The sequence below is a fragment of the Gossypium hirsutum genome, chromosome D02 (assembly GCF_007990345.1).
Source record: "Gossypium hirsutum isolate 1008001.06 chromosome D02, Gossypium_hirsutum_v2.1, whole genome shotgun sequence".
Classification (NCBI taxonomy): domain Eukaryota; kingdom Viridiplantae; phylum Streptophyta; class Magnoliopsida; order Malvales; family Malvaceae; genus Gossypium; species Gossypium hirsutum.
This window is the reverse complement of record NC_053438.1, coordinates 3642414-3669477: the sequence shown is the minus strand read 5'-3', so window position 1 is coordinate 3669477 and position 27064 is coordinate 3642414. Positions and strand designations below refer to the sequence as shown.

Genomic DNA, 27064 nt, shown 5'->3' with positions numbered 1-27064 from the left:
GTGTCCGCCATAAATTATTTGTTTTCTGATTAAGACCGATCTGACCCCTTTTATTTCGGATATAGTTAACCAAACCATATAGTTCGTCTGTATAAGTCCGCACCTAATGGGTTCACACCACCATGCAGGCAAACCCATACTCAAGAGACACGTGTTGACCCTAAAGTAGGATATGTGTTAGCCTACATAAGAGCCTATTTAATCTTAGTATGTCAAACCATGGGACCGTATCTTATAACAAAGATATTGACCTCCATGAGAAAGGAACTCTCATGAAAACATTCAACAAAGTTACAAATTTTTATTTCAAACTTTTAGGATTCTAAGTACTACTTGCATGGTTACATCAAACTTATTTCATTTAATTAAAATTACGAACCTGCAAATCATATCACAATAATGTTCCTTTTGAATCCTTAATTATTTACTTTTCAATCTTTAGAAGCCAACATACATGCATGCATACATACGTACATAATCCCTTTGTGATTTATCAGCTGTCTGATTTTGATGTTTAATATGTATTTATAGCTTTGAAAGATATTTACTGGTACAAAAGAAATCATAGTCTGAGGACAGATGCCGAGATTCAAACCTAAACTTTCTTGGCATCACTTTTTAATGGTGACTGCAGATGAATCAACTTAATTAAGCTTTGGAGTTTACTCTTAATTAATTACGTCGGGTTCAACAGGGCATCTATCAGGTTGCCTAATTATATAAACCACATCACCAGTAGTCCCATAAGCATCTTGATTACCGTACCATGTCCACAGTGCATGAGTCTCATTTTTCACCTGCAAAACACTTGCTGTTAATGTTTTTTTTGTATAATTAAAGTACCCTTTGTGTCCTTTTTACGGTCCATAGAAATTAATCTTAATGAAATATCTGCATAATATACCTCAAGGATTCCATGTCCAAAGCTGCTTTCTCTATATGCACTATAATCAGGCTGCCTATCCCAGCAGAATTTACCACTTGCCGGCCCTGATGTGAAGTTAAATGCACAGAACCCACCCATAAATTTATCCAGAGTTGTCGATGGTTTGGGGCAATTTCCGGGTTCATCAGCATGTGTAATTGCCATTTTCTCTCGGTTGCCACCATCACCAATCGTAATATGAACAGGACCGCAAGGATCCAAGTTGTAGTTATACACTCGGTTCGACCTCTCGTAGGCATGAACCTATTGATTATCACCAAATGAACACGACCATCAGCACTTCGAGTGAATGTAATTGAATTAATTCATTATAAAGCACGACTTACATGTCCATTGAAGACTATATCAACTCCGTATTTGTATAATAAATCTTCCATTTCTACCCTCATCATTCAGCTTCTCTATAATGTGCAGTATATGTACTGTACCATGGAGGATGCCATGTTGCAACCAACCATGGAGTCACTTTTCTATCAACTTTTGCAAGGTCCTTCTTCAACCACTGGTATTGATCCCCTGATTTGTTATAGTCGGTGTAACCACCGAGCATCACGAAATGAATGCCACCTGCATTAAAAGAATAATAGAATGTCGACGATGATCCGCTCTCCTCCGATGGAAATGCAAATCGAGCACTATAAGCCGCAAATGTCTTCTTCTCAATCTGTTCTTCTATTTCATGGTTCCCTTCTATCATCATCAAGGGAACCTTGGACACCAAAGGCTGCATAAACCTGCACATTTATAACAAATACTATCGTAATGTCATGTTGTGACCGCTATTTAAATCCATGAAACATCGTTAAAATTTACCTTCCCCAATAATCCCAACGAGGCTGATACGTTTCGTGAATAGGAGTGTCGGAGAAAGCGCAAGAGTAGCAATCGGCACCGGTGCCATTGGTGAGATACAAGTTGGCATAGCTTGCATCGCCGATTAACAGCACCAGGTTCGGGTGATTGCTCATAAGGTGATCAATTGTTGAAGTTGTGTTATACGTGAGCCCCAAGTCTCCGATGATTGCAATTCTTCCCGGATAACTCCTTGGACCGGAGGCCGGCATTGTTCGGAAATAATGAACATCGCTCATTGCTGGGATTGAAGGGTCTCCACATTGATAGTAATAGAAGGTGTTGGGTTTTAAACCTGCAAAGTGTGAGAAGAATTATTGGGTAATTATGGGTATTAGTGTGTATGGTAAATATCTTCTATGATAATTTGATTCTCGGTCTATTAATTTTGGGTTTATTTTAGTTGGATTTATTTGGTTCAAGATCTATTAATTTTGGGTTTTTGAACTTATCTTGATAAATTATTTTATGAATTTTGGATATTATTTTGTAAAGTTTTTAAAAATATTCATAAATATTTTTAAAAGAAACTAATTTTCAAATAAATTAATAACTCTTATATGATAATATTTTGAAATAATTTTTATATAAAATTTGAGTTATTGTCACTATTTAAATATATTTTTATTTTTAAATTATAAATAAAATTATAAATAAAAATTAGTTCAATTTCTTGATTTCTTTCTCAGTCCTACCAATATTATTCGGTACATATCGGTATAAATTGGTATTAGTTGAAACAGAAGGAAATACACTGATATTTTAATAAGAACAAAACTTAATCTACTTGGTACCAATCTAAAATCAAGATGGTTAAGGGTGAAGTTAGGATTTTTTTTAAGGGGAGCGTAGCTTGTTAAGTTAAAGTGTCCTTTATCTTGCATTAACTTACGATTTCATTATTGTTGAAGAAAACTAAATATAAATATTTTCATTTTTGGAGGAGTTAAAGTGCAATTTCACTATATATTAACTTCTTTTTGGTGAATTACAATAGCACAACTTGAACCCAAACCACACCTAGGACGGTGAACACCCTAACTATCAAGCCAACACACGAAATTATTCCTATCCCTTTAAATTCACCCTTAAAAGTGATATGTATCGACTAATATTACTAATACCGAAACAGTATTGACTAGCATATTGTAAATTAAAAAAGTTAGTATTAATGCGAAAGAAATGGTAAGAAAACAAATTAGCAGAAGATAAATAAGAGAAGAAATGGTGAGAAATACCAGTGAGGCGAACATGGTGAATAATTCCAGAGGTATAATTTTGGAGGCCTTTAAATGGATAAAGTTGGCTATAAACTAATGAATGCCCCATTGCTTTCTTTGTCATTCCAAATCTCCACCTCCCATATTTTACAACACTACTTCCCACTGTTTTTGGATCCATTTCTTTTATATTTTCTCCTATTTGAAATTCCCCTGCAATTTCAATTTAACAATTACATTAATTTTTAAATAATAAAGATTCTCATGGCTTTAAATTGATAATAAAAGAAAACCCAATCTTATATTCCATTACAAATTTGGTTTTTTTTTTTTAATGTTTATGGAATATTCAAACAATATGCCCTAAACTATTCCATCACAAAGTCCTAATTTTATACAACTATAACATTTGCTATAGTGCCCCCTATCATTTTCCAACTCCCATAATGTCAATTATATATGGTTGAAAATTGAATTTATATGATAGTTTTGAATACTATATAAGCACCTCTAAATACATTCACATTATCTATTTATTAGGAAAAAAAAGTATCTTAAATTATTTTTTTGGTCGAATCGTATACTTTTATCATTACATCACGTGATGCTTTTTGATTGGTTAGAATTATTTTTTAACGGTAAGGATCAACTTTGATTATGAGATAAAGTTTAAATATTTGATTCAATTAAAAAAATAAATTTAAATAATTAATCCAAACAAATTAAAGGTATAATTTAAGTTCTCCTGTTATATTAAACAAATTCATGATTGATGGGCTAACTTTATTGTCTTTTAGTAATGTAAACTTGGAAAAGAAAGTTCAATTAAGTAGGTATTTAACTTAAAGTACGTGCTTTGAGATTTGAGAAATGTATTATGTGTATTATTTATATATCAAACAAAACATATTATATAAGCAATGGTCTATGGATAATTACTATAGTATGCATGCATTATGCATATGCAACATTTTTTTATTGAGGGGGTGGTGATTGGTTTTCAGCTTTTTAGGTAAGAAAAAATGTATCCCTATCTTGATTATTGAATTAAATGTTTAGATAAAAAATTGTTGTTTTTGAAAGAAAAAGAAGGAAAGAAATGTCTCTAGAAAATATATTTTATGAAAATTTCTCTCAAAATTAACCCTTTATGTGTAACTTTGAAAGGAAAATATGTCTTTTTGAGCCATAACCAACTAATGCATTCTTCCATTTTTGGAAGTCAAGCTATGCATGTCAGTGGCTTTAATGCAAACATATTCCTAAATCTTCATTACAAGTAAATAGATATTGTTTTCTTTGAATATTATAGGGTAAATTATATTAATAATTATTTAATTATGATTTTTTTAGTCATTTAATTATGAAAAAGTATAAAATGGTCATTCAACTACTTTATTTTGTCTTTTTTATCATCTAACTATTTTGGGTTTTGATTGTTTTCATTTTTACATTAACTAACCGGTAATCGAAAAAAATAAAATTAAATAATTGGATAACCATTTTATAATTTTTCATATAATTAACTGACAGAAAAATAATAATTGAATGAGCTAATGTAGTTTAGCTAACTATTTTCAAGGATTTGTCACTATCTCCCCACGTTATAGAAGGTTCCTACGCAATACTAGAACCATTTGGTTTAGCCGGAAAGATGCACGTCAGATTTCCTTAAAGCTTTAAGGAGGTCAAAAGTTAACAATAGATTTTTGGGAAAGATGAAAGTATAATTTAACCATTATATTATTTTGTAATTTTATAAATCCTAAAGAAAATATGTAAATTTACCTTTTTTGAACGGACAAAGCTAGTGCCTACGCATCTCTATGGCGGTGCTCAAAGCGGGTGACAAAATCTTATAAATACTTAAATAAGAGGCTACCTATTTATGTGTAATGATGATATGAAATGGAAGTTCCTAAATCTTAAATTTCTTTGGTAAGAAAAAAAGAGAGAAAGAGAGGGAGAAATAGACCTGTAATCCAAGAAATCCAGACAGAATCATGGGTTGATGAAAGAGAGACAAAGATTTGTCCAGGCTCCCAACCTGTATCAATCCTTTGAACACGAGGATCATTGTCAGGCAAGTCCACTGCATGCCCTCTGAAACTCTTGTCCAAGGGGACTGTCACCGGCTTGAATGGTCCATCAACAGTACTTGGAATTGCTGCCCCATTAACAAAGCTTAACCTTCGCATTACAACTGAAACAAACGCTACAACAATAAACACAGAAACTGGAACTGTCCCCATGTCGCAAACTTCTAAACGAAAGATGTAATAGAGAGAAACACAAAATAAAATGAAAAGAGCTTAGACAAGAGCTCTCACTCTCTCTCTCTATATATATAGCATAAGTACGTTTCAAAATACGAGCGTTTTGCACTGATCATATGAAAAATACATTGGGCAGTTGAAAAGGAAGGCAAAAGGATGTTGAAAAGGAAACCATTTGTGCATTGAGTGAGGAAAGATTTATATTAATGGAGAAAGACCATAACGAACCTCTATTTATTTAAAAAAGGAAAATTAGATGGCTTTTTTTTTTTAGCCATAATACTATATATGGATTCATATTGGGTAAATATACATTTTGGTACTTGAATTTGATCTCAAGATTATTTTTTGTTCAATTAGGTATTTGAATTTGGTTTTTTTTATTCAAATTGGTACCTGAATTTGATTTCATAGCTCAAGCTGGTTCAAATAATTAAGTAGTAATTTGGACCAAAAAGCCAAGTTCAAGTACCAAATTGAACAAAGAAACCAAGTTCATGAACCTAATTGGATAAAAAAAAAATCTTAGTTACCAATTTGAATCCTGAAACCAAGTTTAAGTACCCAAATATATAAATTTAACCATTTATATTTGATGCATTTGCATGTTTAGTGTAAAGTTTTGGGGTTTCTTTTTAATTCTAAATTGCAACTTAAGTTGCACTTTTGAAAGAACTGGCCCATATTCTTTAGTTTATTGTATTTTTGTCCTTTCCTTTGAAGTGTTACAAACTTGTTTAACAGCTCATTCGCTTACCTTCCAACTCTCCTTTGCTTTTTGGTGTATAATTCCTTAGGATTCGCAAGTGGTAACTCCTATCATTTTAGTTGCTAATCATATTGGCATCACTCAAATTAACCAAAAATATGAATTCTGTATTGTTGGTCTCATTTTTTAGTCCTGTGGTAGGGTGTTCGATTTATATTTATGATAATAGAGTACATTTCATAACTAGTCATTTATTTTTTCAAAAAACACTCACAATAAAAAGATTAATTACTGTTACTAGTGATGGATACCTTAATACCAACAAAAAGATTGAAGTTTAGAAGTAAAATGTTACTCTAAATTCAAAGAATATTGATTAAAGGACTACATGACAAAGAAAAGTAAGAGGCATTGGAACTTATGTTTTAGAATGCTCTCGGACATAAATCAACATTTCATTAAGGAAGGAGCAAAGTAGATGACAATAATAGTGACATTTAATTAGTAGGAATGAGAGATTTTACCTAAGATAAGTCAAAAGTTTTAGTACATAGTTGATCTTTGAGCAGCCTGTCTATTGCTCAAATCTATTGGTTAGCTAAAGATTAGTTCATGTGACATTAAATAGAATTTCTATTTCATTCAAACGTGTTATTTGTGTAAAATTTTCTCTAATTATAGATATAATTTTTTATTTTTTGCATCACATGATTTTACCATGTTAACAAATAGGTTTCGAGTCTTAAAAAATTTGAGCTATTATTAATTGATAATTGATTGATGCCGCATATATTAGTCGATCCCATTCTATTCACTCATGTCACTTGTATAGAATTTTCTCCTATTATAAATGATTTTTTCATGCCACGTACTTTTAAACTTATGAAAAAAATATGAAATTGGAAGTCTTTTTGGGTCTTAAAATTATGGAATTGGAGCTCTTTTTGAGTCTTTCTCCATCCTTACATAGAATGATATATTTTTGAGTGGGTATCATAAAATTGTAATTTTTATCAAATCGAAAATTAAACTATATTTTAGAAACATGGAATTAACCCTAACCTTTAATTAACTTATTGAATGTGTGGCACAAAAGGCCCAAATTGAGGCCCCTATCCTTAAATTAACCCTCTTAGCTATTATAGATTCAAAGCCCAAACAAGGGCCCATTAAGTAAATACACAATTCTTTATTTTCATTCATTTTCCTGCGTTACTTTTCTGGGCAAGGAAAGGAAATAATTAATTCCCTGAAAAAAGTTAAGAAATTTTTGGATCAATCTGAGATTTTCTATTTCTTTTTCTTTGCAGAAATAAACTTTCCCGGCTGATTCTCACGCTAATTTTTTTTTTCAAATTTCATTCTCTTATTTTATTTTATTTCATATTTTGGGAAATTTAGAACGATAAGCGAAAATGAATATATTCAGATTAGCAGGGGACATGACCCATTTGTTTAGTGTTCTTGTTTTGCTTCTTAAGATCCACACAATCAAGTCTTGTGCTGGTACGTTCATTTTCCAAATATTTACTTTACTTTTTGTTTCTGGGCTTAGTTCATTTTATGTTGTACTTTTTTCCCAGTAATTTACTGCTTAATATAAAAGAATCGAATATTTAGGTTAAATTGTGGGTGGGTTTTTGCTAGTTTATTGAATACTCAAATTGGAGCCATGTAAAATGTGGAAACTTTATCTTGATAGAAAATGTGACCCCCCTTTTTTTTTTTTAATGTATGGAATAAAAATTTTTGTATTTTGTGAATTTTTTTTTAGTAATTTGAATTTGTATGTATGTTCATTGGAAGTTTAGAAGCAAGGAGTTCTGATCATTAGGACTTTATGTGATTCATTCATTTTGAGTTATAGTGTAGTTAGTTGTTGGATTTAGTGTCACTGTTGGCATCTTATTTTAGCTGATTTCCTTTCTATTTGTACCGATAAACCTCTAGAGGTTTTGAAATTAGCAACTGATTTTTTTTATGTGTGAGAGTTTTTATGGAAATCAATAAGCTAATTACATTTTGCAGGATCATACAGTCGGGTTGGTGGTTTTTATGTCATGCTGGCCTATGGTTTTGAGATGAACATCATGAAATCTGTATAAGATGAGGGTATTAAACTATAAACATAGCCGAGGTAGCGATTTATTTCGTATCATGCTATTGGAAGTTTTTTTGGGGCGGCAATGTCAACTAAATTTATATTCTTTTGATCAAGTTGATTATTTCCAGTTGCACAACTAGCTTGTTGGAAATATTTTCTTTCTTTGCTCCTGTCCTTTTCACTTTCATATTTTATGGGTGGTGTGATGATGGGAAGATTCATGGGTGGCTAAAGCCATCTTACTCACTAGAAGTGAGGCTGTTATTTTTAGAAGTTAGAGATGCTATATCAATTGAGGATGCCGTGAGCAAAAGCTTGCTAATAATAAGTGACTGTTCATATGCGTGGGTTCTATCACATGTTGATGGAGTATTTGGTGCTCTTTCTTCACTAATTTCATATGTATAGATATAATTGTATAACATCTCGACGTTGATTACTGTTACGAGGGGAAAAAAACACAGCATGTAATGAAACTCAAAAAGTAGGAATCCTAGATCCTTGTATTCATTCATAGGCATTTTACAACATTTGATTTAACTTGAGCAAGATTCCGTTTTGGGCCTGGTCTTTTCCTGTTCGTTCCCTTGTTTATATACCTCCACTGTGCCATTGTGTATTTGTGTTCGATTTTCAGTTCTGTCTCACAATCCCTGTCATGTCTTATGAGTGATTTTCTGGCTCTAAATATCTATGATATATTTGTGCAGGCATTTCACTGAAGACTCAGGAACTCTATGCTATTGTCTTTGCTACTCGTTACTTGGACATATTCACTAATCATATCTCGCCTTATAACACAATCATGAAGCTAATATTCCTGGGCAGCTCTTTCTCAATTGTATGGTACATGCGGTATCACAAAATAGTTCGTAGATCTTATGATAAGGACCAGGATACATTTCGACATTACATCCTTATACTCCCTTGCCTGATTCTTGCCCTTCTTATAAACGAGAAGTTCACCTTCAAAGAGGTATCGACATCCTTTTGTTTGTTGGAATATGATAACAGTATGTTCATATTAATTACTGGTTAACTTAGAAGCTCCCTAAACTGTTTATCTGTTTTATATTAATTATTCATTATTATCCTTCTGGTTATATTTTTATATATTGATTATTGTCTTAAAAAAAATTGTTGAGCAGGTCATGTGGACATTTTCCTTGTATTTGGAAGCTGTTGCGATACTTCCTCAGCTTGTATTGTTGCAAAGGACTAGAAATATTGACAACTTGACTGGACAATATGTGTTTCTCCTTGGGTAACCACTGTATTCTTTAAAAATCCTAATCAGTTGCAAGTTTTCTATTTTATTACCTTGCAATTTGCATGAAGGACCCTTATTTCCTGGCTCAGTTCCCTAAAATGTTGCCTCCTTCCTGAGGAAACAAAAGAGAGAAAGTCTCTAAATAGAGTTGACATCATATTGCCGCTTGGTTGCCACTGATTTCTTTTTGATGAAAAGTTGATATGATTATATGTTGGACCAAAGTTATCTATTTTCAGATGTGATTAACTGCAGTTGAATTTTGCGAGTATGACTGTTCTTGTGTAACTTTTGTTATGTGCTTTCATGTCGTTTTTAGTCTTTTACACTGTGTTCTGTCTATCTTTGTTTGCTATTATCCTAAGTTAGGAGACAAGGTGCCATTAGGAGCAATGTGACGTCAAAATTCATTTCCCTTTAGCCTTCAGTTCTACCTTTTCTTCCCTTTCTTTATGTAGTTTTTGGGAGTTGGGGATCACAGCGATGATAGTCGGTACATGTGACTTGAAAGATGCCTAAAAACTTCAAGAGCATAGTGTTGTATAAATCTTTTGGAGAAATTTTTTTGGTACATTGATGCCAACTTACAACAACCCTTGCCACTACAACCGTGGCTTTGTTGGCTTATGTATGCACTCTCTTTGTCTTTATAGGTCACCAACTTCCTAATGTCTAATTCTTGGTTATGGACTAATATAGTTGCTTGTTATTGCAGTGCATACAGAGCATTGTACATAGTGAACTGGATTTATCGGTACTTTACTGAAGACCACTTTGTCCACTGGATAAGTATGTACTCTTCTCTGTCTCCCTTCATCTTTTACTCCAAGTCGGTAGCCATGGGTGTATGACGAGTGTGTCAATATATCTACCCCAACACATTTGTGATATACTATGCTATATGTGTTATTTCTAACACCTTGTTTACATGATTGCTGCCTTTCAGCTTGGATTTGCGGTCTTGTCCAGACATTGCTTTATGCTGATTTCTTCTACTATTACTTCCAGAGGTAACCCCCTTTCTGACACTCTGGAAAGCACTTCATACCTATGTGAATGATTGCAACTTATTTGATTATTATGCCTGCAGCTGGAAGAACAACATGAAGCTCCAATTACCAGCTTAAGATTTTAATGGTGCAAGTTTTGTAGTAGCATACATAAACTTACATCATATGGGTTCAAATTTATGAGTATTTCAATTAATTTTAATTTCACTATGTTATATTGTAATATCATGTAAAAAGTATCATAAAAGCAGGCATAAGTTTTCCACCAATTAGAACTTTTTGAAAATTGATGTCAAGCCCTAAATGACCGTCACAAGTAAGCATATTAAACGTGTGAAGAGAAGACCTTATTTTTCCACATAACTTAAACTTTTTACACCATAGGAACTTTCATCGTCATCAAGTTGGACATGGATGGAGCTCACGTAAAAATAATTTTTCATATAAAAACTAAAAACTAGAAATTGACGTATAATAATTCTCAAGGTTAAGGTTGACGTGGTCAATAGTAATGAACTTATGTTTAAAGTTTGGGTTATTTTTCTCAATTATAAATTAATATTTTGTTCATTGTAAACTTTGCGAACAAAATTTAATATATGACACATATCTGATTTAATTTATTTTTATTTTATAAAACTTTCATTATTATTCATTATTTGTTTTACTCATTAATGAAATTTGGTGTGAATACATTAAATATTACCTTTTATATATTTCACTCCCTCTTACTATATCTCAATGGAGAAATTGAAGGTCATTCAAGGAAATGGTAATGTCCATTTTCCACAAAACTAAAATTTTCCACACGACAGAAACTTTCTTGGTCAAACAAGTTGGATTTGGCTTCTCCAATAACTTAATAATCTGTACTAAAATTTTCCACGCAATAGAATACGAACTCGTTCTCGTAAATATTTTAAAAAATAAAAAAATTAATATTATGAGTTATCGAATTATCAATTTAATTAAAAAAGTTGAAAGATACATTTTTTAAAATTTTATGAAATTATATATTAATATAATTATAAAATTATAGTTTTAACTTTATAAAATTTATTATTTATCTTTGATCTTGAAGAGAGACAAATTAAAATACCTATTCTTGGGGCCATAACGACAACTAGGATTATGATTGCACATTTTCTAAGTCTTCATTTTTGTTAATTAGGAAAGCTGATGGGCATCTCCACTAAGTTTCCACCCACAAGAATATACGTATTAATTTGTTTTTCTCAATTTCCATGAGGGGGATATAAGCTTAAAGTTGACGTAGAAGTCAATACTCAACATTTGAAAGTTAATGCAGTGAATTATGTGCTTGTTGATATATGAAATGATGTTTTCTTAACAATTTCCTCCAACTAGTTCGTAGATGGTGCTATATTACATCACAATGGGTAACCAAATGTATATAATTGAGATTTTTAAGCAAATATTATATTTTATCTTTATCCATGAATAGTCTAATAATAAGGATTAATATTTGGTACATTGTCAGTGGAGTTTTTAAATTCCATAAGTAAGGTTAGAGGATTGACACATGCCAATTTTTTAATGTTGCTTGTGGATGCACTTGAATTGTGGTTCATAGAAGGAAATTATTATATAAACTAAGGTTTAATTCTACCATAGTTCTTGTACTTTAGTGAAGTTGTAGATTTAATTCCTAGACTTTAATTTGATATTTTAGATATCTGTTAAATTCATTAAGTTCTACTATTTTCAAATTTGGTGTGGCAAACATATTATCATATGTGTAATATCACTAAAATTCAAAAGAATGAGAAATTTGTACATATTATCAGATGTCAATATCAAGTTGAACATTTCAAAATCTAAAGTAATAGTTCAAGTATTTATTTTTCCATAAAACCAAAATTTTCTACATGATGGCTTTTTTTTTTGGCTATTAGTTAAGAGGAATTTTTTTTAATAACCCAATTTAATTAACTAATTTAAAAAATGGTTCAAGTAAAACTCAAGTCATATTAAAAATAATTATTTATAAATTTTATGTTTCAAAAACTAATGAATGTTCAAAGAATAGTGAATTATTAAAGAGAAGTTATATGATAATGGATTGTTTTAAAGTAGTGGTCTAGTAGAAATAAATAGTTTTTTATAAAAAAATATTATATAAATAATTAAATTTTATAGTTACTCCTATTTTTTTAAAAAATAGTGAATGTAATATTTTTTAAAATGTTAAATTAACTCATGATATTAATTAAATCAAGAAATTTTATAATAATAGAGATGAAAAAAACTAAATTTTCAAAATCAAAACCTAAAACGTGCAAGAATAAAAGCAATCTGAAGACTTAAAATTTCCATTAATAAAACCAAAATCAAAGAAGTAAAATTTCCATGAATAAAACCAAAAATGAAGACCTAAATTTTCCATTAATAAAGCCAAGTCAAGACTAAGTTTGTATAAGTGTAAGAAGGGTATAAAGGAAACTCACAAGAAAGCCACATGAAGAATTTTATAACTCCAACTACACGATTTTATGTCCACCTCTCACTTTTCATATTTTTTTGGCCATTCATTTTTCAAGATTAACATTAGCATTCTTGTGGTCCGTTCATCCTTTCCTAACCAATTTCCACCAAGAGTTTTTGCAATAAGGAATTTACCTAAATAAGAAACCTAGATTGATCCAATTTTTGAGGAATTAATTAATTATATATTATTTTTATATTATAATGAATTAGTGGGATGCAGTATGTTCTGCTTGTATATAAATAAGAAGCTTAGGCTTCTTTAGATTATATACATATAGAAGTTAACAAAAAGTAACATATAGCTGAGAGAGAAGTGAAAATAGAGAGATGATGATGATGGAGTGGAAATGGTTAAGGTTTATTAGGATGGCAGTAATGTTGTTGGTGTTAGAAGGATGCAGATGGTGTACTACTGATGCTTGTTTGGAGCATGAGAGAATCGCTCTCTTGCATCTCAAGCCTTTCTTCAATTATGATAATCAATTGAAAAGTTGGGTTGAGGTGAAGGGTTCAGATTGTTGTAAATGGGAAAGAGTTGAGTGTAACACCACCACTAGGAGACTCATACAACTCTCCCTTAGTTCTTCAAAATGGGGAAACAGTATAGGATACAACACGGATAATAGGAATCTCAATGCCTGGTATCTCAATACCTCTATGTTTCTTCCCTTTGAGGAATTGAAGAGTCTTTATTTGCGGGGGAATGCCATAAGTGGTAACCTTGAAAATGAAGGTCGTGCTCTAGTTTTTCCTTAATTACATCTTTTATTATCCCACTACTCTTACCATCGTTAATTTGCAATTACTTATATTTTATTTTATTTTATGGAAGAAAAGTCACTAACTTGTATATATTTAAAAGAATATTTCTATAGGCTTTGGAAAACTATCATCCACATTGAGTAATTTGGAGATCCTTGACTTAAGTGAAAACTACTTGAATGACAGCATTTTGTTATCTTTAAGTGAGCTTTCATCTCTCCGGTATTTAGATCTATCAAGCAACAAATTTGAAGGATCAGGTCATCAAAGAGGTAAATTAAGTTTGGTCTGCTGTTAGTTTTTATTTGTATAGTGGAGTTTGAGGATGGTCTTCTAGGCTTGGTACCTAGTTTTCCATTCTTTTTATCCGTCGTAATTCCACTTTTGCTTTAGTAAAATTTTCATATAGCTAAGAAAGAAAAAAACAATTAACAAGTAATTATGTATATATATCAGGTTTTCAATTGCTTTCAAGACTCAATAACTTGGAAACTCTTGATTTAAGTGGGAATTCTTTGAAGAATAACATTTTGTTCCATATGAGAAATCTTTCATCATTGAAGACTTTAAGATTGGGAGGTAATGAGTTGAAAGGAAGGCTGGATCATATTCAAGGTAGACTGATTTTACCTGTTTCTTTTTAACTTACAAAATCAATGTATGTTCAAGTTTGATTTTATCATACGAAGAATATATATAACTAATCAATATTTGGGATTGAATTTCAGGATTGAATAATTTGACAAACTTGAAGTACTTGGATTTAAGTTCGAACAGAATTGAAAGCATCTCAAACAAAGGTATAAGTACAGTATTTATATGTCAATTCATATTAAAGGTAGACTGGTTTTATATGTTTCTTTTTTACTTTAAAACCAATTTTTGTTTAAGGGACAGTTAATGTTGCAATATGTCTTTGCTTTTATCATATCATGAATATATATAAGTAATCAATATTTGGGATTGAATTTCAAAATTGAGTAATTTAAGTAGGAAGGTATCTCAAACAAAGTATTTATATATTGAATCAGTTCATCGGAAAGCTTGTAAATTGGCTCTTCCTTCTCAAACAAACATTTTTCCTAACTATTTATATCTTGAATGATGTTAACTATACTAATTATTTTCTTTCAATGATAGATGGAACACAATTGAGGCTAACAAACTTAGAGGAACTTGATTTGAGTGCTAATCTCTTTCGGAACAACACAATTTCCTTTCTGCAAGGGCTTTCAAGCCTAAAGTCCTTGGATATGAGTTGGAACGGTTTACAAGGCTCATTAGATACTAAAGGTACTAAAGCTATAACTTTGTTTTTCTTGATAATTCTTTCTAGAACCTTTTAAAATTAATTGTTTCAATTTTGAACATTCACATTTCACGTTTGAGGATTTTCATCTTCAATTCAAGTTTTAGATTTACTTTTTTTTTTATTTTTATTTGATTAAAATATTAAGTAGAAATTAAAATTATTAACATAATGATTTTTTGAATTGGACGTGGATATGTATAGGATTGAGCAATTTAACAAATTTGAAGAAACTCAATTTAGATGGGAATCAAATTGAAAGCTTTCAATCCTTTAAAGGTATGCATTTATATTTAACCAATTACCTAAATTCTTACATATAATTAAATTTTATGCCAATTCATTTCAGTGATGAAATTATATAAATCTTTTGTAGATGGTGGTAGAAAATTGGAGTTGACCCACTTGGAAGAGCTTTATTTAGATGGAAATCACTTCAATACTAGTGTATTTGCATCCCTTAACAAGCTTTCAAATTTGAAATCTTTGAGCATAAGTGGGAACCAATTGAAAGGATCAATAGATATGAAAGGTAAAAATATTAGTCTTTTTAACAAGAATATAATAATGTTTGAAGAGAATATATGAGATATAATGAATTGAAAGATTTGGTGATCCACCAAGGTATCATTTAATTAAACTTCCTTTTTTTTTAATTTAGAAATTTAGTTTTGATCTCATATATTATAATAACGGTTATTGTCATAAATATTAATAAAGTTATATCATATCATACTTGAAACTAAAATATGGGTTTGGTGAAACATTTTCTAAATCATCCATTATAATGTGTTTGGACTTTGGTTTGAAACTAAAATTCTTTAAAATTTTCATCATTTTAAAATATTAATGTTTATAATTATTTTGTTTGTATAAATATATTTTTTAAAATAATTTATTGAATTTTGAATTTTGAATTTTAACTTAACTCTATTTTTGGGCCAAGATTTAATGCTTTAAAATTTTCATTTAATCCGCTGAGTTTACTTATAATTCTTTTGAGTTTTATTTATTGTTGAGTAAAATACCTATTTGATTTTTTTATATACTATTGGCATCTTTAAAGGTAATATAATAATTTTAGTGTAGACGTGTTTTATTTTATAAATATTATTTATAGTGTAGACATGTGAATTTTGAATAATTTAAAAATATCTTCAATTTTATGAAATTTAAACATACATTTAGTGTAGACATGTTTTATTTTATAAATATTATTTATAGTGTTGTTGATTGGAGTTTGAAAATTATACAACTTAGCTATATCAGTTAATTACTTATATTAAAAAATAATATAAGAAAATACTAAAAAGAAAAAAATAGTATAATTAATAAAATGGATGAAGAGTTATATTAAAGTTTCAACATCTTCTCTCTATCAAAATTTATCTCAGATAAATCATGAATAATCTAACTCATAAAAAATATATATATATTTATATACTTCATTTCATTCACAGAAAATAAAGCATTCTACTTAGTAGAGGCTTTCTATAATACCGTTATCTAATACCTCTTGACATTGCTTAGATTCAAATGTGTCGAGCAGTTTGGAGGAAATATATCTTGGCTATTCTACTCTCAACACCAACATTTTGCAAAGCATTGGAGTATTCGCTTCTCTTAAAACATTGTCTTTATATCATTGTGGACTTATTGGTCCCTTACCTAATCAAGGTAAATAATTTTATGGCTCAATTTGATTTCTTTATGAACTTTCTGTAATATATTATCTCCTATTCTGTTTTATAAAGCAAAATTTAATTGAAACTTCTTCCATGAATTTATTTATAAAATTTTCAGGATGGTGTGATCTAAGGAACCTTGAAGTGTTGGATGTGAGTGAGAATGCACTTGAGGGAATGCTTCCTCATTGTTTTAGTAACTTGACATCTCTTCGCGAGTTAGATATTTCAAGAAACCATTTTCAAATTCCGCTGTCATTTGCACCATTTGCAAACCTTTCAAACCTCAAATCCCTTTCGATTGATGAAAACAAGATGGTATTGGAACCTTCCTTTTATACCTCAATCCCAAAGTTCCAATTGGAAGTCATCAGTTTGCTAAAGTGCATAACATCTCAACAACTCAATCGTAAAGTTCCTACCTTTTTTTACTACCAATATGACTTGAGATATGTGGATCTTTCGCATAACAATCTCAGTGGAACTGTACCAACTTGGTTGCTAGAAAACAACACAAAGTTAGAAGATCTCATCTTGAAGGGTAATTCATTTACAGGTCCTCTCTCACTTTCGTCGGCTCTTATTTCTAATGTATCTTCAATTGACTTATCTGAAAACAAATTACAAGGTCAAATTCCGACTGGTATATGTTCAACTTTTCCACATTTGAGGCGGTTATTCTTATCCAAGAATGCTTTTGAAGGTAATATCCCACTTTGTTTAAGTGGCATGAAGGACTTATCAACTTTAGATCTATCAAACAATCTATTGTATGGAAAAGTTCCAGAAGAGTTGATCGCGAAAGGCTTACTGTCCACTTTGAGACTATCAAATAACAACCTCAGTGGAAATGTAGTACCCGTGATTCTCAGCGCAAATGGGGTGCTGCATTTATATTTGGATGGAAATAATTTTTCAGGAGAGATGACAAATGTTGATGTGTCTACTTTTGAGTTTCCAAATTCACTATGGGAAATTGATCTCAGTAACAACAAGTTGTATGGAAAGCTCCCAAGATGGATAGGGAATGCATCGTTTTTGGGGAGATTAGCTATGTCCAACAATAGTTTTGAGGGTTCTATTCCAATGGAATTTTGCAAGTTGAATAGCTTGGAATTTTTGGATCTTTCTCAAAATAATTTATCTGGCTCTATACCGTCATGTTTTAATCCACCATACATAAAGATTGTCCACCTCCACGGGAATAGACTGAGAGGCCCACTATCACTTGCTTTTTATAATAGCTCTTCAATAGTGACTTTAGATCTTAGAGGAAACAATTTGACAGGTAGTATTCCAAAATGGATTTACACGCTTTCTTCTTTGAGGGTTCTTCTCTTGAAAGATAATCATTTTCATGGTAAAGTTCCTATTGAGTTATGCAAGTTGCATTCTTTAAGCATCATAGATCTTTCTCGAAATATGTTTTCTGGTCCTATACCTTCTTGTTTGGGAAATTTATCTCTTCCAATGCAAACGAAGAAGATTCTAGAAACTAGGTTCTATGGGCCATCTATAGAAGAGGATGAAACAACACGCAGTATGATACTAAATTTGGGAATGGATTCTTACTATCCTAGTAGCTACTTAGAAGAAGTAATAGAGTTCACAACAAAGAGTGGGTTCTATTCATACAAGGGCGACATCCTTTCATATATGACTGGGATTGATTTATCTTGCAACAACTTAACTGGTCATATCCCACCAGAATTAGGGAACTTGAGTGAAATCCATTCTTTAAACCTTTCACACAATAAGTTGACCGGAGTTATACCCTCGTCATTCGCAAAACTTCATCAAATTGAGAGTTTGGACCTTTCTTACAACAACTTGAGTGGTGAAATCCCCAATCAGTTGGTAGAGTTGAACTTTTTGGAGGTTTTCAGTGTGGCATACAACAACTTGTCAGGTAGTATTCCCGAACCAAAAGCTCAATTTGGGACCTTTATTGAAAACAGTTATGAAGGAAACCCTTTTCTTTGTGGACCTATACTGCATAAAAGTTGTTCCAAAACCGATTCACCATCAACGATATCAACTGTATCAGAAGATAAAGGAGAAGATGGTTTGATAGATACTTATGATTTTTGTGTGAGCTTTTTGGTTTCTTATGTAGTTGTGTTGTTGACAATTTTTGTTGTCCTCTACATAAATCCATACTGGCGAAGAGCTTGGTTTTCTCTTGTTGGGAAATGCATTACCACCTGTCGCTACTCAAATGTGGGCAATTTTCTTACTTATCACATTTTCAAGCGATGTGTTTAGCTACTCAAATTGTGATTTGATTTCCACACCTAAATGTTTAATTATGCTAAGTTGAGCGATAATGAATATTTTGTTGATTTTTGCATTTTGAATAAAAGCTCTTTTATCTTATGGTTTTATCATTTTCAACCATCTATTTCTTTTTTCTTCTATGAAATTTAATATAAAATCATAATCCATTATTATGTATATGCAATATCTCTTTAAATTAAATTAACTGCCAAGCGTTCACTAGTGCATATTAAAAAGGAAATCTAATGTAAAATTAAATCAAACATACTACAGAATTGAATCTAAAACTGGAATATTTTAAAACCTCACAAACAATGCAATTCTTTATTCCTCTTTTCCTCTCAAGTTATTTTGTATCATGTTATATTTTACATAATTAATCGTATCATCAAATTTTAAAAAAAATTTAATATTTTGATATCATGTTCATATTATGCTTTAATTCACAATGTATTTTGTATAATATGTTATAACAATTCAATTTAAAAAACAAGCAATTATCTTATTTTTGCATACCGTAATATACATTTACATGTTAATAATTCTTTGTACATAAATTTTGACATGTTCGTATATTCGAGTCATTATAATTTTATTATTTGTAATATGACATGTTTTACTTACCCTTAATATTGTGTCATGATAATTATAACTCGATTGGCAGTGTACCAAATATTTTTCTAATAAAAAATAGTATTTTATTCTATTTACCAAATCTTTATCAACTTTATTTTCTCACCAACAAAACATACATTCAAAGTTCAAATAAGTTCCACACCCATTTTTTACTGCAATACTCAAGAATATGCTCATCATCAGAAATCTGAAATATTCCACTCTAATTAACATTATGATTCTGTAAACAACAAAAAAGTGTGATACTTTTTTAAAGCTCTTTTTTTTTCTTTAATGAAATGGGATTGGTAAAAAATCCGCACATGTGTCGTGTGTGAAGGTGGTCAGGTTGTCTATTCATACTGTAATAAGTAGCTAATTATAGTTGATCCTACAAAATCAAAATTAATTCAGGTATCTATATATTCTGAAGACTGGACAGACCTTAGAAGCTCCTTCAAATTTGCAAGAACATGTCGTGGTCCTAAACTCTTTACACCGATGAAATTCAAAAGTTGCTCTATATCCTGCAATCACAGTAAAGATTATGCAAGCTTTTCAGAACGAATAACATAACAAGCAAAAGGCAATCAAAATACTGTGATCTCGATAATGTTCTTTGCCGAAAAGGAACATAAACATAACCTGAAAACATCAGTGAAGGCTCATCAGATTTGCTTAGCAACCTTACATACACATGTAAAAAGCTTTGCTTTTGGATGTAAGGTGTGACTATCATCACAGTCTTTCCTAATTAGCTGATAACCCTATATCTAACATTTATCAGGGCTAAGCAAATTAACATACATAATGTAAAGGAATTTGACCATAAGATCCAACACAAAACTTAATAAAAGATAATCAACATAGAAAGTTAAAAGGCAATGCAAACTTATTACAATGATGCAAGTGGATCAAAAGAAAGCACTCTATAAGGAATTTGCATTTAAGGCATTGTAAACAGAAAAAAAATAATAAAACTTTTTGGAAAGTATTTTCAAAGAGGAGACAAAAACAGGGTAGAAAAAATGTTTGGTCCTTCCTTTTTCTATTTCTACTGTGGTGAAAAAGCCTTTTTGGGTTAAAAGTGTTTTTACACTGCAGAAGTGTTTTTCCACTGCAGAAGTGATGAAGAACACATAGCTTTGTAGTCAAAAACCTACTGCTTTTGGCTTTTGCATTTCGAAGTGAAAATTATAAAAATACTCTTAGATTAATTTATATTTTATATATTATTATATTAAATTGTTAAATCTTATTTATTATTATATTTAATTTTTTTCAAAATATTTTATACATCATCAATTTTACAAATAATTTATATTAATTACTTTTAAAAGTTATATTTCATGTATCATTATATTAAATTATTTAAATATCATATAACATCACTAATTTTCTACTTTCTACCATCATGTCTAAAATAGACACTTTAACTTTCAACCGCAATTTTTGGCAGCAATGAACAACACTAAAAACTAACAAACACACTTTTCCGCACCACATTTCAAAAACACTTTTTTCTAAACGCACTTTTGAACTAGTCCTTAGTCTATCATGCATCAACTCTTCATTTTTCTTTAACTACCCATGTCCGACATCGAACATGGATATGGAGATATGACCAAGTCACAGTGACATAGTTTTTAGCTATGGGGAATGGGATTCGAGTGCTGGACCTCCTTCTAGATGCATGGTGGGACTTCATCACATTTTTCAAATTTGTTGATAATCCTTCACCTAATCTGCCGGTGAAGTTTATAGATAGTCTTAAGTGTCTATCACAAGAACCTAGATATTGTAAATCAAATATCTTCCAAACAATTCAACCATGATATTAATGATGATGGAAGCAAGATTATCCACTATCAATGACATAAAATGAGCTGTAAATGCTGACGAACAAACATGCACTGTTTTTCCAACCTGTGGATTGAAGAGCATTGACAAGCTAACTTTGCAGACCATTTGAATCCAATACTATACATAAAAATGCCAAAGGAGAATAATTCATCTTGGAAAAAGAATTACTAATATGCAAAAGCTTACCTTGTTTAACAAGAACACAGCATATGCTGCTCTTGTCGTGTCTTGACCTTCTAAAAACAGCGGAAATTCTGCCAGCTTTACATTTGCTGAAAGTGTTGTATCCAATGACAAATCAGAAGATGCAGGGTCTATTGAAGACGCATGGTCATTAATATATGAGCGAGAACCACCCAAGCGCAGAGGATAACGCAAGGGAGCTTGTAAATAGGATGCAATTAGTGAAACAGCCTGCAAATGATGAAATAACAGGAAACAAGAAACAATAATAGGTATGATTAAAATTATAGCCTCAGCATGAGAAACAAGCAATCAAGATGCAGCCCACTATACCATATTACCATCCTAGCAATTAAAAATTACTACAGCATCTTCAAGCAACAAGGGATTGTAGGTGGTAGGTCAAAAAACTTGATATCCACAGCTTGATATTATCAGAAAAAACAAATTCAGTAATAAATGATAACTTCACAGAAGAAATAGAACGCACATGTGCAACATATCCCAAGGCAGTTGCAGATCTCTGAACCTCCTTTTTGTCAGTGAAAAAACTCATCTTTGTAAAAGGAAGCAAGGTGAGATTCAGACCTAAAATTGTCAACGATCCTTGATTGACGGGCTTTGATGCAGAAGGATTCCCTAGTGAAGATAGGAACAAAGGAACTTCATATCAATACATCACCAGACACCACCTCTTTGTGAAAGTCAAAACAAAATTCAAAAAAATATAATCATGAAAGTAAGAGATATGTAAAAAGTTCATAATATTCAAGAGCAAAAAAAAATTGTTTTGATATGAGGAGAATTGAATAGTAGATTGCTAAAAGAGGAATAACTGAATACAACCATCATAACCAAAAGAAGAGTCAAGTGATAGGTAATGGTACTCCCTAAGCTGTTTAGGAATCATAAAAGACTTGTCCAGTTGACAAAAATAACTCATTTTATTCTCCCCTAGTAAAACATCATATTGGACCAACCATATTTGATATCAAAGGATATGGATATCCAGGCATGCCATTTATAGATATTCCCAGTGTTGCAAGAAGGAATTGTTCAAGAGAAAGAAGCTGCTATTGTTGGTAAAGTTTTCCTCAAACCATTTTGAACATCCAAAATCTCAAGAACAAAAAAGAAAACGTAGGAGGAAATATAACAAGCATCACAACGGGTTCTCGATGATATAAGTGAGAGGATAAATGTTAATTAAGATTATAAAAATAAACCACAAACTAAACAGGAAAGACATGGATTTCAAAACGAGGAGACTGGCTGCTAATTAAAACCATATGCGGTGTTGTCTAGGGCGCAAGGCGCATTCTAGGTGCTAACCTTTATATTGCCTCAAGCACAAGGCACAAAAGGAAGCGCTAGCCTGAGTGCAGTAAAGCGCAATACGTATATGTGAGAGTTTTTGCAAGTCTGTGTGTCTACAACGTAAAAGTTTTAAGATATATAGTAAACTCTAAAGTGTGGTCTGGTTTATCCACAAAACTTGCAAAATTTTTATAGGTGAATGCTCAAATATTGAGAATTATAGAGTTTGATATTATCCCTTTCTTATTAGTAAAGGTGTATCAAATGAAAACAGTAAAAAATAAAATAAAATATTGAGAAATTCAACAAGGCAGGCTTTTTCTAATGCCCATTGCCTTACAAAAAAAGTGTGCCTAGGTGCACCAGGCATACGCTTGATCAAATGGACCTCACCTGGAAGGGTCCAAGGCGTTTGGTTGTATAAAACTAAGGCGTAGGCATGCCTAGGCGCATGCCTTGACGACACTGACCATATGTTGGCTTTATTGCAAAGCATTAGCAATCCAAAACTACTAGCACATTACCTAATCTACTACTGCTAGAATAGGACTCAAGTTCTTGCTCCTGTGCAGGTCCAACCAAGATCTTTACAGGATACAATAATGAAACTTGTGATATCATATATTGTTGCCTTGCTCGAAGCTTCCTTTGCACATTTTTAAGTTTAACACAACCCCTTTCTTCAGTGAGTAATCTATTTGCTTCCTGTGATAAAAACAACATATAATCAATCATGCCACGCAAGCAAGACTACCAACCGACTATCTAACAAAAGATACAAAGAAGTAGGAGAGCAAGAAGGGGATAACCCTTGACTATGCAAAGGAATTCATAGAATGAGAATCATCTCATCTAAGCCCCTCAACCACCTTCACAGGGGGTGGAGGTGCAAAGAGAGAGGTCTTATTGATCCGAGAGGAGAATATATAACATCTAAAGCTGAATAAGAAGAAACCTTCAAATATATCATAAATTCAGAATTCATGATAATATAAAAATGAAATTCCAAAGCTAATTTAAGCTAGAATAAAAATGCTTCACCTGTAATCACTTCCTTGCTACAGAAAGAGAGGTACCAGCAACCAACAATGATCTTACTTCAGTACTAAGCATTTCCTCCTGTTTTTTAGCATCCTCTGTTGCAACTTTGCAATGAGTTGACATGTTTGCCATAACTACTTTCCTTGCCTCGAGTCTCTCACGCATTTCCTCAAGCTCGTTCAGTTTATTCAAAGACTCATTTTTTACCTGCACAGCATGTTCCCACCCATTAATCAGTGGGCCAATTAATTAGGTCACAGAAGACAAAACTAAATTATCACTCACCAGGTCCCCTTGAAGTGTCATATGGCTTTAACAATTCAACGTGCAATATCTAGTAAAAGTAAAATAAACATAGAAGAATGCAAATGCAATTCTTAAACGCCTTTAAATGGACAACATGAAACACTTTAAGAGCCCTATAAAACAGAAAACTGGAAAAAAAAATCTGAAAAGGAAAAAAAATGAATTGAAACAATAAATCCATCTGGTACAAACAGCAACAAATCTCGAAATAAGCTTTGGCTTTAGCCCATTAAAGCCCGGGCATCCGGCCAAATAAACAGTGACTGCCATGTCAACTTTTTGAGACGGTAGAAAAGAGCTCAAAAATCTCAATTTCCAAAATAAGGACATAAGAAGGAAAACAATTTACTTATTCTTACAGTAGAAGAGCAAAATGAAACTAAATGAAGGATAAGGGAACTGATGCGAATTGACATTGTTATTTTTGGGACTAAAAAGAATACGCAGATTGAATATTTAAGATTTTGTAAGGGAAAAGTTCCATTCACCGACACAATTATCATCGCCCTTTATCCCAGTAAAGCTTAATTGACAATTTTTCTGTCTCGTGTTCTTGCTAAAGCATTTGAGCAACCCAACAGAAATCATTATATTTCAAACTGAAATGATTGGCTTTAACAATTTCACAACCTATACCGCCCAACCTAGTAAGTAATTTAGGTGCAGACACCAGAAATCTATTTTCTTTGCACTCTACAACTAAATAGCATACCACTTATCAATCAAACACAGCTGAAAACTTCAGTGAGGGAACATTATGTAAAATGAAAAAACTATAACTTCAACTTGATTCATAGCTCGGCAAGTTCAGGGAATTGGGACTTCTACCACGATGATCAAAACAGTGATCCATATCATGCATATCGGTTCCCGGAACAAGAGGTAAAACCAGCAAATTAGGTAAACAATGATCCTACTATATTTCAGAATAGCAACATTGAGCATGAAAGCTAAAATTATAGCATATTATGGGTCCTTGCTCTCTACAACTACATATAAAATTACTAAACAATATTACTACATTAAGGATCCAGAAAAACTTTGTTTCAATTGTTGATCACTTGATCCAACTATTTTAGAAAGTTTATTCTTCTTTTTCCTTTCCCTTATTTTCTAAATCAGGAAAAACAGTAGCATATAAATTGGATTACTACTCCAAGTTTCTGAAATTTCAACAATATCCCTTTTACCTTTTCACTCAAGTCATTACCCCCCAATTAACAAATATATTCCCAGTTTCCCTTTCCCTTCAAACACCCCTTTTTTTTTCCTCTACCCAAATTCAGCTTATGTTCAAAAACCCAAAATTGGTTTGCTAAAATAACATAATTTTCAAACACAAAGATAACCTAATTTTAATCAGAAAAAAAAGCATTACCTGAATTAGTGACTGGAGTTTCTCTTGAAGACTTTGTTTCTTCTCATTAGCTTCCTTAAGGGCAGAAGTTAAACTCCACAATCTAGCTAGCTCGTTGTCGAAATCTTCCCATTCAATTAGTTGCACATTTTCATGTGCAGCATTGATTTTCTTCGGGTCGGTAATTAGGGTTTTGTCTCGGGCTTGTTCTCGATTTTCCATGAAATAATTGAAGAGGAAAGCTTTCGATTCTGTAAGTTTAAAAAGGAATCATAGATCGACCTCATGGTACTGGATCTCGCCCGGTTAGAGTGTTCTTTTTCACGCCGATCGAATCATTTTCTCGGGAAACTTTGCTAGCTAGGGGTAATTTTCTCGGGAAAATGGAGGGAAAAACAGTTTCGGGAGTTTTTATTTGGGGGAGTCTACGGTATAACGGAGAATGACAGGTGGCGGTTAACGGAGGAATCTCACGATTCATGTCATTTTCACTTTTCCGATTTAGAAATTGCTTAAATACTTTTAAAAATAGATAATAAGATAAACTTTCTTTTTGAATAAGATAAAACTTTCATTGAAAATAAATAAATAAAGCTAATAGAATTTTACACATTTATCATGTGTTTTAAATTTAATAAATTAAAAAATATTTGATGATTTTTAAGTTGGTAATTTTTTTTTATAAAAATTTGGTAACTTCTTTGAAAGTTGATATAAAATGTATCACGACCCGACTTGAGATTTAATTTGTCCTCGTCAGAAGTCCGACCCAAACAAGGGAATATGACTTGCCACTCACCAATTTTTTAACCTTCCAACTTGCCAGCTTTATGGAGTAACTCGGCACCTTGCGACACTACCTCACATACCGTGAGATTTAAATACAAATATCTTTAAGGGTATGTGTCAAGCTTAAGAGAAATAACATATTATTATACATATTATTTAGTTACCCCTAATATGTCACGTCAAAAAATCATACTATAAAAAATAGTCCTCATAAGAGAGGATAGAAAAAGAAAAGTCATCAACAAAAATAATTAAGTAACCTTTTTATAAAACAAAAAGATTTATTTTATTTTGAAGTAAATTAATTCTCTAACTTATATAAGAAATTAAGTAAAATCTTTTTAAATAATAAGACATAATTTCTCGAAAAAAAAATAATCAAAAGAGAGCTAATCAAAATAATTTATTTTTTTAGGCCAAACAATTTTACTTCAACTATTTATAAACACTTTTTAATCAATTTTCTTTTAACTCCCATTATAAATTTTATAAAAAGGATAATATATTAAAAATACCCTTAAATTATTAGATTTTGTATAAATAAACTCTTATTTTTTTTAGTTAAATAAACTCCTAAATTATTAATTTTAGTCATGAAAATGTTGATATAAAAGTATGAGAATAATTTATTAAATAAAAAATTAATTATTTTAAAATATTTAAAA

At 31.3% G+C, this 27064-nt stretch overlaps 2 protein-coding genes and 2 pseudogenes across 3 annotated transcripts in view; 2 read left to right on the top strand and 2 right to left on the bottom strand.

Moving 5' to 3' along the window:
- Positions 1 to 408: 408 nt before the first annotated feature.
- On the bottom strand, positions 409 to 5308 carry LOC107933075 (purple acid phosphatase 15-like; annotated as a pseudogene).
- A 1898-nt stretch (positions 5309 to 7206) lies between these two features.
- Positions 7207 to 10656, top strand: LOC107933044 (ER lumen protein-retaining receptor). Of its 2 annotated transcripts, none has more exons than XM_016865191.2 (6): positions 7207 to 7509; positions 8818 to 9083; positions 9256 to 9371; positions 10093 to 10166; positions 10324 to 10387; positions 10468 to 10656. In XM_016865191.2, exons 1-6 carry the CDS (start codon positions 7419 to 7421, stop codon positions 10502 to 10504), a joined length of 648 nt encoding a protein of 215 aa, XP_016720680.1. In that variant the 5' UTR covers positions 7207 to 7418; the 3' UTR covers positions 10505 to 10656. The 2 variants fall into 2 exon arrangements, with proteins under 2 accessions (XP_016720680.1, XP_040944003.1); XM_041088069.1 differs by lacking the exon at positions 7207 to 7509 and adding an exon at positions 8032 to 8140.
- A 2251-nt stretch (positions 10657 to 12907) lies between these two features.
- Positions 12908 to 27064, top strand: part of LOC107943934 (receptor like protein 21) — a 184041-nt gene continuing 169884 nt past the window's right edge. Inside the window, exons 1-4 of the mRNA XM_041088061.1 lie at positions 12908 to 13628; positions 13771 to 13929; positions 14114 to 14272; positions 14386 to 14457. Coding sequence (XP_040943995.1) covers positions 13223 to 13628; positions 13771 to 13929; positions 14114 to 14272; positions 14386 to 14457 — 796 coding nt within the window. The 5' untranslated portion in view covers positions 12908 to 13222. The remainder of the gene's footprint in view (positions 13629 to 13770; positions 13930 to 14113; positions 14273 to 14385; positions 14458 to 27064) is intronic.
- On the bottom strand, positions 19747 to 26053 carry LOC107939055 (UV radiation resistance-associated gene protein-like; annotated as a pseudogene).